Source organism: Dasypus novemcinctus, chromosome 19 (genome assembly GCF_030445035.2).
Source record: "Dasypus novemcinctus isolate mDasNov1 chromosome 19, mDasNov1.1.hap2, whole genome shotgun sequence".
In the NCBI taxonomy this organism is placed as follows: Eukaryota; Metazoa; Chordata; class Mammalia; order Cingulata; family Dasypodidae; genus Dasypus; species Dasypus novemcinctus.
Window position 1 is genome coordinate 38147714 of NC_080691.1, and position 18996 is coordinate 38166709.

The 18996-nt window shown below is 41.1% G+C and overlaps 1 protein-coding gene across 3 annotated transcripts in view; it reads left to right on the plus strand.

Moving 5' to 3' along the window:
• KREMEN1 (kringle containing transmembrane protein 1) overlaps window positions 1-18996 on the plus strand; it is an 83970-nt gene that overhangs the window by 55190 nt on the left and 9784 nt on the right. For all 3 annotated transcript variants that reach the window (XM_058281583.2, XM_058281584.2, XM_058281582.2), the window contains exon 5: window positions 6065-6218. In XM_058281583.2, the coding sequence (XP_058137566.1) occupies window positions 6065-6218 (154 nt within the window). The remainder of the gene's footprint in view (window positions 1-6064; window positions 6219-18996) is intronic.

The window sequence follows — 18996 nt, forward strand, 5'->3', positions numbered from 1 at the left end:
ATTCAGTGGAGAATAGGACAGTTTTTTTGGCAAAATGTTCTGAAGAACAACAGGAGATCTTTATGAAGAAAAATAAACCTCTATGCTTGCTGTACACCATAAACAAAAATAAACTTGAATTTATACTACAAAGAAAAAGAGTTATGGTACTAACATTAAGAAAGATATATACTTTGAATGGATTTATGCTTTATTAGTATGTATCAATAAAATTGTTAAATTGAAAAAAAACAACGTAAAGACTCTATGGTCAATTAATTTTTCTTTAAATATGGTCAATTAACTTTTAACAAGAGTGCCAGTATCATTCAATGGAAAAAGAATAGTCTTTTCAACAGATAGTCCTGGGACAACAGGATATCTATATGCAAAAGAATGGACTTGGACTCCATATACAAAACACAGTAAACAAAAATTAACTCAAAATAGATCAAAGACCTAAATGTAAGTACTAAAACTATAAAACTCTTAGAAGGAAACATAGCTATAAATCTGCATGAGTTTGATTAGGCCACAATCTCTTAGTTATGATACCAAAAGTACAAGTAATCAAAGAAAAAACAGATAAATTGGATTTCATCAAAATTAAAAACTTGTGCATCAGGGATACTCTCAAGAAATTGAAAAGACTACCCACAGAATGGGAGAAAATATTTGCAAATCATACATATGACAAGGGTCTAATATCCATGCTATTTAAGAAACTCTGACAACTCAGCAATTAAAAGACAACGCATTTTTTAAAAATGGGCAAAAGACTTGAATAGATATTTCTCTAAAGAAGATATAGAGGGAAGCGGATGTGGCTCAAGTGATAGAGCTTCCACCTACCATGTGGGAGGACCCAGGTTCATTCCCTGGGGACTCCTGGTGAAAAAGAAGAAGAGAAAGGATGCCCACATGGTGAGCCAGTGCCCACGTGAGTGCCTGCATGGTGAGCCAGTTCCCACACAAGTGAGTCACGCACCAAGATGATGACACATCAAAAGAGAGACAAGGGGAGAGTCAAGGTGAAGTGCAGCAGAAACCAGGAACTGAAGTGGCACAATTGACAGGGAACCTCTCTCCACATCAGGGGTCTCCAGGATTGAATCCTGGTAAATCTTAGAGGAGAGAAAATGAGAAGAAAAGACAGCACAGATATAAAAACTGCAGGGCAGGAGGAGGGGAAGGGGGAAAATCAATCAATCAGTCAATCAATCTTAAAAAAAAAAAAAAAAAAGAAACATATGTGGCTCAAGAAATTGGACTCCTGTCTGCCACATAGGAGGTCCAGGGTTCGATGCTCAGGGCCTCCTGGTGAAGGCAAGCTGGTCCATGTGGCAAGCTGGCCCATGTGAAGCGCTGACCTGTGCAGAGTGCTGCCCTGCGCAGGAGCACTGGGCCACACGAGAGCTGGCACAGCAAGATGACACAGCAAAAAGAGACACAGAGGAGAAATAAGAAGAGATGCAGCAGATCAGGGAGCTGAGGTGGCGCAAGAAAATGATCACCTCTCTCCCACTCCGGAAGGTCCCAGGATCAGTTCCTGGAGCCACCTGATGAGAATACAAGCAGACACAGAAGTACACAGAGCAAATGGACACAGAAAGGAGACAACGGGGGGAGAAAATAAATCTTTTTTTTTAAATATTAAAAAATTTAAAGTATTTTAAAAAAGAAGTTATAGAAATGACTGATAAGCACATGAAAATATGCTCAACATTTTAGTCATCAGAGAAATGAAAATCAAAACTATAATGAGTTACCACTTCACACCCACTAGGATGGCTATAATAAAGAAAATTGACAATAACAAATGTTATAGAAGATGTGGAGAAATTGGAACCTTCATACATTGCTGGTGGGAATGTAAAATGGTATAGCCCATGGGGAAAAGTTTGGTAGTTTCTCAAAAGTTAAACAGAATTCTACCATATGACCCAATGATTCCACTCCTAGCTATATACCCACAAGAATTTAAACAGGGCGGCAGACTTGGCCCAGTGGTTAGGGCATCCATCTACCACATGGGAGATCCACGGTTTAAACCCCGGGCCTCCTTCACCGGTGTGCAGCTGGCCCATGCGCAGTGCTGATGCGCACAAGGAGTGCCCTGCCACGCGGGGGTGTCCCCCGCGTAGGGGAGCCCCACGCGCAAGGAGTGCGCCCCGTAAGGAGAGCTACCCAGCGCGAAAGAAAGTGCAGCCTGCCCAGGAATGGCGACGCACACGTGGAGAAATGACTCAACAAGATGACGCAGCAAAAAGAAACACAGATTCCGGTGCCACTGACAACAACAGAAGCTGACAAAGAAGAAGCAGCAAATAGACACAGAGAACAGACAACCAGGGTGGGGGGGAAGGAGAAAGAAATAAATAAATAAATCTTAAAAAAAAAAAAAGGAATTTAAACAATTTGTTCAAACAAAACTTGTATACAAATGTATGTAGTAGCGTTATTCATAATATCCCCAAAGTGGAAACAATCTAAAAGCCTGTCAACTGGTCAATGGATAAACAAAATGTGGTATATCCATACAATGATATTATTCTGCCATAAAAAGGAAAGAAGTCCTGATACAGACCATAACATAGATGAGCCTTGAAAACATTATGCTAAGTGAAAGAAGTCCAATGCAAAAGACCACATATTGTACAATTTCATTTATATGAAATGTCCAGAGTAGGCAAATCCATTGAGACAGAAAGCAGATTAGTAGTTGGTAGGGAGAAGGGAGATGGAGGAATTGGAACTAATTGCTAAATAGTGTGAGGTTTCTTTTGGGGGTGATGGAAGGTTCTGGAATTAGATAGTGGTGATAGTCACACAACATAGTGAATAGACTAAAATCCCCCAAAGTATGTAGTGCATGCTTTTGTTATATGAATTACATCTCAATTTTTAAAAAAAGAGCTTAAACTTTTTAACTTTTAGGGAAAAAAAACAAAACAAGAAAATCTTCATGACGTTGGTTAGACAAAGATTTCTTAAACAGGGCATGAAAAAACACAACCATCAAAGAAATAGGTGGTAAGTTGGACTTATCCATATTAAAAACTTCTCTTCAAAAGACACAGTTAAGAAAATGAAAAGGCAAGACAGAATGGCAGAAAGTAGTTGTCAAATACATATCTGATAAAGGACTTGTATATGGACTATATAAAGAACACTTACAACTCATAATAAAGTAATCCAGTTTTAAAATGGACAAAACGTGTGTGCAGCCTACTCTCAAATGTTCAGAAATAGATGTAAATAGGTAGATATAAGATAAATAAGATGATACCCAAAGGTGGCAAAGTGTTAAATTGATAGATCTCATTATCTGGGGATAGGGTGCAATGTTTGTGTTCTCTGTAAGGGGTTTATATTATTTTTACAACATTCTTTAAGTTTGAAATTATTTTAAAATAAGTTAAAAATATATTAATGGACAAAAGATTTGAATAGACAATTGAAATACAAATTAAAGCCGTCATGAGATACCAGTACCCACTAGAATGACTAAAGGTATAAATACTGATAATACCGAGAATTGATGCGGATGTGGAGCAACTGGAACTCTCATAGGCTGCTGGAAAGAATGTAAAATGGTACAGCCTGATTCAAGAAAGGCCTTGCAATTTCTTATAAAGTTAAATATGTAACTATCTTATAACCAACCCAGCAGACCAGACCTAGATACTCACCTAAGAGAAATGAAAACCCATGTTCACACAAAAACTGATACATGAATGTTCATAGCAGCATTATTCATTATAGCCCCAAACAGGAAATAACCCCAAATGTCTATTAATTGATGAATGGATATACCAATTGTGATATATCCATATTATGAAATACTACTCAGCAATAACATAAAAAGACATACTAAGACATATTGTTACATACAGCAACATGATGAATCTTAAACATTATGTTATGTGAAAAAGGTTAAACTCAAAGGACCACACACTAAACTCAAAATGGATCGTAGATCTAAATATAAAATGTAAAACTATAAAACTTTTAGAAGAAAGCATAGAAGAAAATATTTTCTTCTTGACCTGATCTTAGGCAAAGAGCTCTTATACATGATACCAAAAGCATGATATAAAAGAAAAAAAATGATATATTTTAATTTGGACTTAATCAAATTTTAAAAACCTTTGATCTGTGAAAGACAATTAAGAGTTTGAAAAGACACGCTACAGCCTGGGAGAAAATATTCACAAACTGTAAATATGACAAAACACGTCTAGAATGTGTTTTTTTTAAGCCTCAAAACTCAATAGTAAGGAAACAAACAACCGTGTTGAAAAGTGGGTAAAAGACACAGCAGATACTCCACAAAGAGTATATACAGATGGCAAAGAAGCACATGGGAAAGAGATTCAACAAAATTAGCTGTTAGGGTAATGCAAATTAAATCCAAGATGCAATACCACCACACCCATTAGAATGGCTAAAATAAAATATACTGACAATAATAAGTGCTGACAAGGATATGGGGCAACTGGAACTCTCATACATTGCTGTTGGTAATATAAAATGGTATAGTCACTGTGCAAAACAGTTTGGCTGTTTCTTATAAAATTAAACATATACTTAACATATGGCCTGGCCGTCCCACTCCTGGTTATATACCCTAGAGAAATGAAAAGTTTACACAAAAATCTGTACATGAATGTTTATAGGACTTTTATTTATAGTTGTGAAAAAGCGGAAACAACTCAGATGTCCTTCAGTGTGCGAATGGGTGAACAAACTGGGTACATCCATACAATGTTAAACTACTTAGTGATAAAAAGGAGCACACTTTTGATACATGCACCAGTTTGGATGAATCCCCAAAACATTGTGCCGAGTGAAACAAACCAGTCCCAAAAGATTCCATTTATGTCACATTCTTGAAAAGACAAAACTGTAATGATGGAAAACCGATCAGTGGTTGCCAGGGGCTATGGGATGGGGACTATAAAGAGATAGTATGAGAAAGTTTCTCAGAATTTTTTGGGGTGATGGAACTGTTCTGTATCCTTTTTCTTTTCTTTTTTTTTAGTTTATTTATTTTTAAAAATTTTTTTAATTCAAGTTAATAGATCACAAGGAATGTTACATTGAAAGACATAAAAAAACAAGAAACATAAGAGGTTCCCATATAACCCACTCCCCACCCCCACCACGTCATTTCTGTAAATTGTATTTTTTTGAAGATACATACATCACAAAAAAAATGTTACACTAAAAAAGATAAGAGCTTCCTATATATCCCCCACCCCTGCACCCCACTCCTCCCACACCAACGACCTCCCCCATCTTTGTGGCACACTCATTGCACTCGGTGAACACATTTTGGGGCACTACTGCACTACACAGATAATAGTTTGCCCTGTAGTTCACACTCTCCCCCAGTACATTCAGTGTGTCATGGCAGGATATATAAAGTCCAGCATCTGACCCTGCAATATCATTAAGAACAACTCAAAATCCTAAAAATGCCCCCACAGCACATCTTTTCTACCCTCTCTCCCTGCCCTCAGCAACTACTGTGGCCACTTTCTCCACCCTGATGCTAAAATTTCTTCTATTACTCGTCACAATAGTTTTATAGTAGAATATCAGTAAGTCCACTCTAGTCCATGTTTTATTGTTCTGTATCCTGATTGTAGTGGTTGTCGCACAAATTCATACATGTCAAAATTTGTAGAAATGTACACCCAAAAAGTCCATTTGATTACATGGTAATTTAAAAATAAAATTTAAAATGAGACCTATAAGTTTGCAGGGAGGATTAGATGTCAAGCACTTACTACTGACACATAGTAAACATTCAGTAAAAGTTTTAACTGTTATTAATGTTTATGGGATTCCTCCCCTTAAAACTTATTAAATATAGTAAAAATACAAACATTAGAAAGGGCTGTAACCTGAAGAGGAAACAGTGGTAGCGTTTCGTGTGATGGGTGGCTTGGAGTGAAGTAGTGTGAGGTCCAGGGGGAGGGCAAGGAGGCTGGTGTTAGGGGTCAGTCCTGCTGGGCTCCATTAGGCCACTGGCACCCCTGACTAATGCTCACTGCATGCTGCTTTTCTGTTTTGGCAGTTTGCTGGGATGGAGTCAGGCTATGCTTGCTTCTGTGGAAACAATCCAGATTACTGGAAGTATGGGGAGGCAGCCAGTACTGAGTGCAAAAACGTCTGCTTCGGGGATCACTCCCAGCCCTGCGGTGGTGATGGCAGGATCATCCTCTTTGATAGTGAGTATCCCCTGTGCCTGTTACTGTCCAAGGCACCAGAATCCTTGGACCAGGGAAACCAGCTGCCTGCAGTCTCTCCCTTCCATCTTTCATTGATTCATTTGACAATACTTCTTAAGCACCTCCTACAGGCCAAGTCCTGACCAAACCCTGGGGATACAACACTGAACTAGAAGCCCAGAAGACTACCAATTCCAGTTGTGCCAAGTACTTTGAAGAGACTAGGCCTATTGTGAGATCCTTAGATGACCTAGAAAAGATAATTTTTGTAATTTAACATAGACACTGATGTAATTGTTTGGTGTCAGCTTTAATAGCCTGTTTGTCCTCCCCACCCCCGTTGTTGTTTGTGCTCGCTGTCTGCTCTCTCTGTCCATTCACTGTGTGTTCTTCCATGTTTGCTTGTCTTTTTTCTTCTTGTCTTTCTCTTTAGGAGGTACTGAGAACCGATCCTGGGACCTCCAGTGTGGGAGAGAGGCACTCAATTGCTTGAGCCACCTCAGCTCCCTGGTCTCTGCATCTCTCACTGTCTCTCCTCTGCATCTCCCTTTGTTGTGTCATCTTGCTGCGCCAGCTCTCCACGGCATGGGCCACCAGCTCTCTGTGGTGCAGGCCAGCTTGCCTTCACCAGGAGGCCCTGGAAATCGAACCCAGGGCCTCCCATATGGTAGGCGGGAGCCCAATTGCTTGAGCCACATCTGTTTCCCAATAGCCTGTTGTTTTAAGGTAATTTTCAAGCCCTTTACTGTTTTTTTTTTAAGCATAGTAGAGCTTACTATGATGCAGCTGAGAAGAAAGCATCTTCTTCTAGTTGTTTTTCTAGGCCTGATGTGGATCCACTTCCTCTCTGACCTGCCACATTTGTGAGATACTGCCGGGGGACAGAGTGTGTTCTGAATGGGGTGTGGATCTGGGGCCCTGTCTTTTCCATTGCAGTGTTATAATTACCTGCATCCCTCATGCTTCTCACTTTTGGACTTTATGGTACTCACGGCACCAAGGCCATTCCACTTTTATTTTTTTAAAGGTGCTGAGGATTGAACCTGGGACCTCGCACATGGGAAGCAGATGCTTAACCACTAAGCAGCACCCTCTCCCCTGTACCACATTTTAAGATGGTAGAAAGGAGATAGTCACAATGCACAGACAAAAGGCTTGAGGTTACCAAGAAGTACTATATAGTCTCTAGTGTCTTTGATAGTCTTTAGGCCAGATAGCTCAACTAAGTTTGGTGGCTCCGTTTTGAATGGAAACACCATATATTGATGCTAAACCCAGCCAAGGTTGTCAGTTTATAACTGAGGCTTTCTCACGTTAAAGTTGAGATATTGTCTATAGTTTATGTGAGTTGGGGAGTAAGGGTGGGCCTTGGTTGCCAGAACTCATGTCACCAAATTTTTGGTCTTTTTTAGCTGTGTGTGCCCATTCAAAACTGCCAGCAGCTTCCTATACATCCTGCTGTGTCTAACTAAATGCTTAGTTTAATACCACTGCTACAGCTAAAAACTGCACCTTGACTAAGGTTTAAGGAAGAATAGTTGGCAAGTAATATGCACTGCACATATATATTTAATTTTTCATTTCCAGACTTCATTATTATAATATTCTTCACCTTGACATCCTAACCAGAAGAGTACGTTTGCTGAGTTTCAAGATGCTTGGTATTCTAAGTAAAAAAAGAAATGAAAGGAGATAAAAATTTATTGAGTACCTGATAAGTATTAAGGCTTTATATAAATTAACACATTGAATCCTTCTGGAAGCTACCTGTGGTAGGCATTACTATTATTATCACTCTCATTTTACAGAAGAGAATCCTAGGATGTGGAAAGGATAAATATTTTGCCAGGGCTCATGTAAACAAGAAACTTTGAGATTAGAGAGTAAACAGAAGCAGTGTACCTAGATTTGCTACCCTTTTGTTCTATTTTTAAAAGAATATGGTTTTAATATAGAAATGGAAAATAACTGTTGGTGAGACTGTGGAGGAATTGGAACATTCATACATAGCTGGTGGTGAAGGTAAAGTTGTATAGCCCCTGTAGAAAACAGTTTAGAGGTTCCTCAAAAAGTTACATAGAATTACCATAAGACCCAACAATTCCACTCCTAGGTATATACCTGAGAGAATTGAAAGCATATGTTCACACAAAAACTTGTACACAAATGTGCATAGCAGCATTATTCATAATAGCCAAAAAGGTGGAAACAACCCAAATGTCCATCAACTGATGAATAGGTAAACAGAATGTGGTATATGCATACAATGGAATATTATTCAGTCATAAAAAAGAAATGAAGTACATCATGATGCATGCTACAACATGGATGAAACTTGAAAACATGCTAAGTGAAAGAATCAGACATAAAAGGCCATCATATAATTCCATTTATGCTAAGGGAAAGAAGAAGCCAGTTTTGGCAGTGGACTTGGCCCAGTGGTTGGGGCATCTGTCTACCACATGGGAGATCCACGGTTCAAACCCCGGGCTCCCTTGCCCCGTGTGCAGCTGGCCCATTCACAGTGCTGATGCACACGGGGAGTGCCCTGCCACAAGGGGTGTCCCCCACATAGGGAGGCCCACAGGCAAGGAGTGCACCCTGTAAGGAGAGCTGCCCAGTGCAAAAGAAAGTGCAGCCTGCCCAGGAATGGTGCCGCACACACAGAGAGGTGACACAGCAAGATGACGCAACGAGGGGAAACACAGATTCCCGTGCCGCTGACAACAACAGAAGTGGACAAAGAAGATGCAGCAGATGGACACAGAGAACAGACAACCGGGGTGGGGGGATGGGGAAGGGAGAGAAATAAATAAATAAATAAGTCTTTAAAAAAAAAAAAAAGAAGCCAGTTTTAAAAGTTGGCCCTTATGCAACTCTCCAGAAGCTGGCCTCTCTGGCTTCCATTTCCTTGAGGACTAAGAAGGCTAGCATTCTGAGAGACAGCCTACTCTAATCTTCACAGGCCCTGATGTGTGTCAAGAGGAGCCTCTGGAGGTAACCAACTCTATAACTCATGCCCCTTTGCTCTGCAAAGAAAGGTACTAAATTCAGCACAGTAGAAATAATCTCTAACGTTTTATCTAGTAGAGAGTGAACTATTTTAAATAGCTTAGGCATGGCCTCTTGCAAATCCTTAGGACCCATCAGATAAGGCTGAGCATTTTGGAGATGGTGACTACAGACTGTCCTATTATTTGTGAGGGCAGAGATGTTTTTTCTAAAGACATTGGAGGAAAAGTTAGATGGTGAGAAAAGGACCAGGTCTCTGCCTCCCAAAACAACAGACTACATTACCAGTGTGGCCTGAATCTAGGTCTCAAGTCAGAATGTCAGTGAGGTCCTCCTGCTCTCTGAGAATCATAGAAGGGTATTCCAGGCTCCTCAGTTCTAGAGGCACCTTAGAAGAGAGATGTCAGAGGCAGTTGGCAGAAGCCACCTACTCAGGCATCACTGGCACATCGAATAATTTGTCACAGGCTGGCTGATTTTCAGCAGGCTTCCGTGAGCTTAGAAAGGTTGCCGAGATTGGCTGTACACTGTGTAAATGCAGTGCTGATAGGGACCTCAGACCCTCTGCCTTCCTGGATTTATAATTTAGTGAATTAGTAGAACCCAATAGAAGATCAGGTAGGCTGGACTCAACAGTGGTTTACTGGAACTACTGGTTGTGCTCTTGGGATCACTTTAGCCTCTGGGCACTGACGGCAGGAGTTGTTAATGTTGTTCTGTAACATTAAGCTTGTCATAATTTACAGAGCACTGTAATGGTCATTCTACGTGCATTATCTCTCATAATTCCTCCAACTGTGTAGTCCTATCTGTCCTACTTTTCCAGATGAGAAAACAGAGGCTCTTAAAAGTCCAGTAATATGCCCATGGTCCCACACATAAAAATCCCTGCACTCGTGGAATTTACACTCTAGCAGGAAGGAAATACATAAATGGTGAAAAAGATTGGGGCCCTTAAGGCCGGGTGAAATCTTACTGCCATGGCTACATTAGTAATTTTATTTCATAGGCTTTAAGACACCATCAGTTGTGAGATGCAACATTATTTTATATACTACTGAAGAGGGGAGAGAGAATGCTGCCAGTTAAACAGTGATATACATTAATTAAAAGACATCCCAGTTTTATTAAAATATGTCCCCTTAGAAGTGGTGAAATATGGTAATACCATTCTCCTTTCCTGGGTGCCAGTCGTAATGGACTCTGATTCATGACTGGGTCCATTTGGTTAGTTTGTTTCCTAAGACACATCCAGTGTTGTTCACATCTAGAAGCATAGCGCCCAGCTGTGTCTTGGGGAGGCTAGCCGCACCGGTCAATACCTGAGGCTTATTCCTGAAGAAATTGACTGAGCTGACATTGAGGAGGTGCCGGAGGGATGAACACATGCTAAGCCACGAGACAGGAGGACACTGGCCCCATGCCACTGAAGGTTTTGCCCAGGTTTATTCCAGGCCCTCCACCTGCCTCAATGTCAAGTTAATAATCTCCCCTTCAAAAAATAAGATCTTGAATATACTCCTAAATTTCAAGTTTCCTGTTGAATTAATCACCAAATTTTAATGATCTGTCATAGATTGCATGTGTGTTCTCAAAATTACTGAATCAAATGTGCTAACAGCATGGCATACATCGGGGAATCAAAAGTTCAAAGTTTGATGCCTACCTTTGCTATTGAAATGTCAGTTGATCTGGTTACTCTGTTCTGTATTATTTTCAAATAATAATAATATAGAGCAGCTAACACTTATTGGGCTTGTACTGTGTGCCGTATCTTATATTATAATACTAAATACTTCACATGTATTAACTTATTTTAATTCTTGTAAACAACCCCATGAGGGAGAAACCATTATCATTTTCATTTTATACATAAGGAAACTGAGATATACAGAGGTGTGACTTGCTCAAATTCATACAGTTAGTATATGGTAAAATCAAGATTAGAGCCCAGGAAGTCTTTCTCTAAATTTGCTTTTTTTTTTTTTAATTTAAGTTCATTGAGTGTAATTTACATACAGTGAAAATCACCCTTTTGGTGATCAACAGTTCGATAGAATTTGACAAATACATAATCAAGATAGAACACCTCCATTATCTCAAAAAGTTCCCTAGTGCCCCTTTGTAGTCAGTCTTCTTCCCAGTACCCAGCTCTTATCCCCAGCCCTCAGCAATCACTGATCTGTATTCTGTCCAGATAGTTTTATTTTTTGCAGCAAGTCTTATAAATGTTATTATAAGTATATTAACAGGGAAGTAGATATAGCTCTGACTACCATGTGGGAAGACCTGGATTCCATCCCTGGGGCCTCCTGGTTAAAAAGAAGAGAAAATGTGCCTGAGCAGCAGACCGGTGATCGTGAGGCAAGCCAAGTGCACAAACAATGAGCCAAGTGCCCACTTGGTGAGCCAAGTGCCCGTGTGAGTGCCCATGTAGTGAGCCAGTGCCTGCTCAGTGAGCTGAAGTGCCCACGTGAATACCAGTGTGGTGAGCCAAGTGCCTGCTTGAGAGCCTGGTGGTGAGTCAGTGCCCACGTGGCGAGCCGAGTGCCCATGCAGCAAGCTGAGTGCACACACACTGAGCCAGTGCCCGCACAAGTGAGTTACACAGCAAAATGATGATGCAACAAAAGAGAGACGAAGGGGAGAATCAAGGTGAAGTGCAGCAGAGACCAGGAACTGAGGTGGCGCAATTGACAGGGAACCACTCTCCACATCAGAGGTCCCCAGGATTGACTCCTGGTGAATCCTAGAGGAGAAAGACCAAAAGAAAAGACAAAAAGAGAGATACAGAAGATTACACAGTGAATGGACACAGACAGCAAAACAGCAGGGTCGGGGGAGAGGGGAACGGGAGGGAAAAATAAATCCTTTTTTTTGAAGTACATTAACATTTGTGTCTAGCTTTTTAACTTAGCGTAATGCTTTTGAGATTTACCAATGTTGTTATATGTTTCATCAGTAGTTCATTTATTTTTTTTTTTTTTGAGGTAGAAGGCCAGGGATTGAACCTGGGACCTCATATGTGAGAAGCCGATGCTCAACCACTGAGCCACATCGGCTCACCTGAGTTGGTTCTTTTTTTTTTTTTTTTTTTACATTTGCTTGTTGTTTGTTTTCCTGTTTCTAGGAGACATCAGGAATCAAACCCAGGTTCTCCCATGTTCATTTCTTTTTTTTTCCTTGTTTATTTTTTTTAAATGTTACATTAAAAAAATATGAGGTCCCCATATACCCCCCACCCCCATCACCCCACTCCTCCCACATCAACAACCTCTTTCATCATCATGGCACATTCATTGCATTTGGTGAATACATTTTGGAGCACTGCTGCACCACATGGATAGTAGTTTACATTGTATTTACACTCTCCCCCAGTCCACTCAGTGGGCCATGGCAGGACATACAATGTCCAGCATCTGTCCTTACAGTACCACCCAGGACAACTCCAAGTCCTGAAAATGCCCCCACATCATCTCTCTTTTTCCCTCTCGCTGCCCTCAGCAGCTACCGTGGCCACTTTTTCCACATCAGTGCTACAGTGTCTTCCATTACTAATCACAGTAGTTCCATAGTAGAATATCAGTTCATTCCTTTTTTTTTTTTTTAAGATTTTTCATTTGTTTCTCTCTCCTTTCCCCACCCACCACCCCAGTTGTCTGTTCTCTGTGTCCATTTGTGGCATGTTCTTTTGTCCACTTCTGTTGTTGTCAACGGCACCGTGTTGATGACGTTATTGCGTCATCTTGCTGCATCAGCTCTCCATGTGTGCGGCGCCATTCCTGGGCAGGCTGCACTTTCTTTTGCGCTGGGCGGCTCTCCTTACAGGGCGCACTCCTTGCGCATGGGGCTCCCCTCTGCGGGAACACCCCTGCATGGCACAGCACTCCTTGCGCGCATCAGCACTGCGCATGGGCCAGCTCCACACGGGTCAAGGAGGCCCTGGGTTTGAACTGCAGACCTCCCATGTGGTAGACAGATGCTCTAACCACTGGGCCAAGTCTGCTTCCCAGTTCATTCCTTTTTATTGCTAAGAATCATTCCTTTCATTCCTTTGTACAGATATATCACAATTTTTTCATCCATTCACCAGTTTATAGCATTGGTTTTGTCTGTGATAAAGCTCTTATAAATCTACTGTATACATTTGTGTACAGGTGTTTGTGTGGCTAAATATGTTTTTATTTCTCTTGGGTAAATATCTAGGAGTGGGATTGCTGGGTTATATGGCCAGTATATAGTTAAGTCATTGACAGCTGCTTTCCAAAGTGGCTATACCATTTGCATTCTGATCAGCAATGTATGAGATTGGAAGTGTTTAAATCACTTACATTTAATATAACTACTGACATGCTTGGATTTAAACTTACCATATTTCTGCTTGCTTTCTATTTGTTCCACTTGTTTTTTGTTTTTTGGGGGGAGGGGGTTTTCCCCTTTTCCTGCCTTCTTTTGAATTAATGGAATATTTTTTATAATTTCATTTTACCTTCACCATTGGCTTATTAGTTATACATGCTTTATATATTGTGGTTGCTCTAAGGTTTACAATATGTATCTTTATCTTCCTTCAAACATTATACTGCTTCATGTATAGTATAAAAACTTTAGAATGGTATAGTTCTGTTTCCTCCCTCTTCTCCTTTGTGCTATTCTTATACACTTTACTTCTATATATGTTATAAATACCACAAAACATTTTTACTATTTTTATTTTAGGTAGTCATTCATTTTTTAAAGTTATTAAAAATAAGAAAAATGGTCTTTTATATTTATTTTTATTTTCCTTTTCCATTACTCTTCTTTTGAAAAGAATGTAGATCCACATTTCCATCTGGTATCACATGCCTTTGACCTGAAAAACTTCCTTTAGAATTTTCTCTAATGTAGCTTTGCTGTCAGTGCCTTCTCTTAGCTTTTTTTGGTCTGAAAAGGCCTTATTCCATCTTCATTTTTGAAAAATATTTTTGCTGGTTATAGAATTCTGCACTGGCTTTTTTTAAAAAAAGTACTTTAAAGTGGGAAGCAGCTGCGGCTCAATCAGATGAGCTCCTGTCTACCATATGGGAGACCCTCGGTTCACGTCCCGGGACCTCCTTGTGAAAGCAGGCTTGCCTGCATGCTGCTGAGTGCTGCCCGGCCCGCAGGTGCCACAGAGAGCGGACTCAGCAAGGTGACAACAAAAAGAAGGGAGACAAGCGAGAACACAGAAGAGCCCACAGCGAATGGACACAGAGAGTAGACAGCAAGCAAGCCACAAGGGGGGAGGGGAAATAAAAATACAGACACAGAAGAACGTACAGTGAATGGACACAGAGAACAGATAGCACACAAAAAGCCGCAAAGGGGGGATAAAAAAAAAAGTACTTTAAAGATGTTTTTCATTGTCTTGTGGCTTGCATAATTTCTAGAGATATCTCCTTTCTCTTTGTTTCCCTGTATAAAATCTCCTCCCATCTCTGCCACTCCACCGTACCCCCACCCCCTGCCTGCCTTCAAGATCTTCTCTTTGTTTTTGGTTTTCAGCTGTTTCACTGTGAAGTCTGTGGGTATATCTTCTTTGCTATTTGTTTTTGTTTTAATTTATCTGCTTTGGGTTTGTTGACATCTTAGATCTGGGTTTTGTTACCCTTCATTAATTTTGGAACATTTTTAGCCATTGTCTCATCAAATATTTCTTCTGCCCCATTCTCTTTTTCTTTTCCTTCTGTGACTCCAGTTACACATATGTTAGACCATTTGATATTGTCCCACAGATTGGGTACTCAGTTCCGTTTTTTTTCCCCCACTTCTTTTTTCCTCTGTTTCATTTTAGATGATTTCTAATGATCTTTCGGGTTTCTTGATTGTTTCCTTAACTGTGCCTAGTCTGCTGATAAACCCATCAAAAGGATTAATCTCTGAAATGTTTTCCCCTAGCATTTCCAATTGACACTCTTTTATAGTTTTCATATCTTTGCTGAATTTCTAGTTTGCTCAAGCATGTTGTCTCTCTTTTCCCTAGATACTTTAATGTATTAATCATGTAGTCCCCATCTAAAAATTCTAATATCTGGGTCATTATTTAGTCTGGTTTAGTATGTTGTTTTATCTCTTGACAGTGAGTCTTTTTTGCCTTGCCTTTTAATGTGTATATTTTAATTTTGTTATTGAATGCCATATACTGTGTATAGAAGAACAGAAGTAGAAGGTGAGGTAAATAGTACTTATATCTGGAAATGAGTAGGCCTGTTTAGTGTAGGGAATTGAGCCAATCTGTCAGTAGCTTGGTTTGGATTTTGGTTTTTCTATCTGTATCCTCAGTGCACAGAGGCTTCAATTTACTCCAGCAGTGCTGCTATTACCTTGTATTCATTGTGGAGCCTGGGGTACCTGTGGGTTTTTTGTTTTTTGTTTTGTTTTTGTAGTGGTCCTGCTTGACCCTCAGCTTTCAGCAGTTCCTACATGCCTGTACCATAGAGGGAGTCTTTCTCCACACTTCTTCCCCTCCCACAGTGGTAGACTGCTGCTGCTTGTTAGTTGGTGCTAGGCTTGTGGCTCTTTGTTCTTCTAATCCACCTTCAGCCATAGGAGGGCCTGTTACCTGGAAATCAGGCATGCAGCCTTTGCAGCATTCCTGCACACCTACCTCCCTTCTCCCCAGCAGCCAAACTCTGCCTTGTATCTTTGGTGGATCTTGGGAAGGAGAGCACTTCATAGCTCTCTTTCAGGAACATCAGACTTCTGCTTTGTATTGGAGCAGGGTCGTGAGACCTAGAGGTCTCAAGACAGCCAGGGCAGATGGCTTTTGCTTCTGCTTTTCCCACAGAAGCAGTGGATCTTTGCTTGGTTACTTGGGCAGGAAAGAGAATTTCTAACCACCCTCCTCCCAAGACTGATGTGAATTTTTTTGTTTTTATTTTATTCCCCATCACCACTTGTGGCTTGCTTGCTGTCTGCTCTCTGTGTCCATTCACTGTGCGTTCTTCTGTGTGTCTGTATTTATTTTTTATTTATTCCCCCCTTGCAACTTGCTTGTTGTCTGCTCTCTGTGCCCACTCGCTGCATGCTCTTCTGTGTTTTTACTCGTCTCTCTTTTTATTGCATCACCTTGCTGCGTCAGCTTTCTGCAGCACTTGCGGGCTGGCAGCTCTCCGCGGTGCTTGTGGGCCGGGCAGCACTCTGCGGCACTTGTGAGCTGGCAACTCTCCGCAGCATGCAGGCGAACCTGCCTTCGCTAGGAGGTCCCGAGACATAAACCCAGGGCCTCCCATATGGTAAACAGGAGACCAACTGATTGAGCCACAGTTGCTTCCTGGCTGATGGGTTTTGCTTCTATTAGATTGGTGCAAAAGAAATTGCAGTTTTGGACTGTGAATTTTAAATCATTATAACTAGGCTCAAACACATCTTTATTAATCAAATAGGAACCATTCCAATCAACACATTTCTGCCAATGAGAAATATTGCATATTCCTGTAGCATAAAAATCCATACCTCAGGATTCAACGAACTCTAGGAAAGCATTTTCTGCATCATGGTGTATGTGGAATCATTTTCCCTGCAAAAAGTTGAGAGCTTGAAGAAGTGGTAGTCAGTTGGCTAGGGGTCAGGAGAATATGGTGGATGAGGCAATACTTCATAGCCCAATTCATTCAACTTCTGAAGCGTTGGTTGTGACATGCAGCTGGGCATTGTCACGGAGAATTGGGCCCTTTCTGTTGACCAATGCTGACTTCAAGCATTGCAATTTTTGGTGCATCTCATCAATTTGCTGAGCATATGTCTCAGATGTAATGGTTTCACCAGGATTCAGAAAGCTGTAGTAGAACAGACTGGCAGCAGACCACAAAACAGTGACCATGACCTTTTTTTTGGTGCAAGTTTGTCTTTGGGAAGTGCTTTGGAGCTTCTTCTTGGTCCAGCCTGAGCTGGTCATCACTGGTTGGCATATAAAATCCAGTTTTTGTCACACATCACAATCCGAGAAATGGTTCGTTGTTGTTGCGTAGAATAAGAGAAGACAAAACATCTAAACAACGATTTTTTTTAATTTTCAGTCAGCTCATGCGGCACCCACTTACCAAGCTTTTTCACCTTTTTAATTTGCTTCAAATGCTGAATGACCGTAGAATGGGCAATGCTTCCTTTGGCAACTTCTTATATATTTTAAGAGGATCAGCTTCAATGATTGCTCTCAATTGGTCATCATCAACTTCCAGTGGCCAGCCACTGTGCTCCTCATCTTCAAGGCTCTCGTCTCCTTTGCCAAGTCCCCTTCTTGAACCACCACTGCACTGTACTTTTGTTTGCAGTTCCTGGGCCAAATGCGTTGTTGATATTGCGAGTTGTCTCTGCTGCTTTACTACCCATTTTGAACTCAAATAAGAAAATCGCTCTAATTTGCTTTTTGTCTAACATCATTTCCATAGTCTAAAATAAACAGCAAGTAATGTCACTAGCAAAAACACATAAAGCAAGAAACGCACATTTAAATGATATATAATGTATCAGCCAGCCAAAGGGGTGCAGATGCAAAATACCAGAAATTGGTTGGTTTTTATGAAGGGTATTTATTTGGGGTAGGAGCTTACAGGTACCAGGCCATAAAGCATAAGTTACTTCCCTCACTGAAGTGTATTTGGAGCAAGATGGCTGCTGACGTCTGCGAGGGTTCAGGCTTCCTGGGTTCCTACATTCCTGGGGCTTGCTTTACTCTGGCTTCAAGGTTCCTTCCTTCCTGGGGCTGGCTTCTCTTTCCTCTGCATGCTGACTTCCCAGGGCTCCAGTTTAAGTCTTCAGCATCAAACTCCAAATCAAAACTCCGACATTAAAAGCCCTCAACTTTGTTCTTCACCGTGCCTTTTATCAGTGAGTCCCCACCCACCAAGGGGTGGGGACTCAACGCCCTAATCATAACTCAGTCATGCCCAGGTACAGATCAGATTACAAGCATAATCCAATATTTCTTTTTGGAATTCATCAATTATATCAAACTGCTACAACATAACAGAACCACATTTATTTAAGAATGTGTGCCAATATCAAACAGCAAATTTCAACAATGCAAAATGCAATTACGTTTGCACCAACCTCATACCTCTCTGGTGGCACTGGGAGCAAGAGATTTTGCTGCTCCTCCCCCAGCAACTTAAGACTTGCTTCCTTTGAGAGGAAAGTCCTGGGAAGTGGGCAGTGTTTCATGCCTGTCCCTGGGCAGCAGCTGGTTACTTCTTTCACACCTGTGCCACCGAGGGGAATTCTCTTTGGTCTCTTGCTTTACCCCAGTCTTTCTTGTGAGCCCCAGGTGGAAGTGTGGAGAATAGCTTGCAAGTGAGTGCAAACTCCCCTTATACCTGGGGATCCTAGTTTTCCTAAACTGAGAGGCTAGCCCACACTCCGCCTTCAGGAATTTGTTAAATTGTAGCTGTGTTTCTTCATACTTCTGTGGCGGCTGCCTCTCCCGCCTGAGCTCTGTGGAAGATAAAACAGTTTGTGTGGCCTGACTCTCACCGAGGGGCTTCTTATCATTTAGAATTCAGTTCCTTGGTTTTTTGTTTTGTTTTAAAGATTTATTTTATTTACCACCCCCCCCCTTTCCTCGCCATCTGCACTCGCTGCCTGCTCTGTGTCCTTTCACTGCACATTCTGTGTCTGCTTGTCTTCTCTTCTCATTAGGAGGCACTGGGAACCGATCCTGGGACCTTCCAATGTGGTACAGAGACACTCAATTGCTTAAGCCACCTCAGCTCCCATTGTGTCTCTCATTGTCTTTTCCTGTATCTTT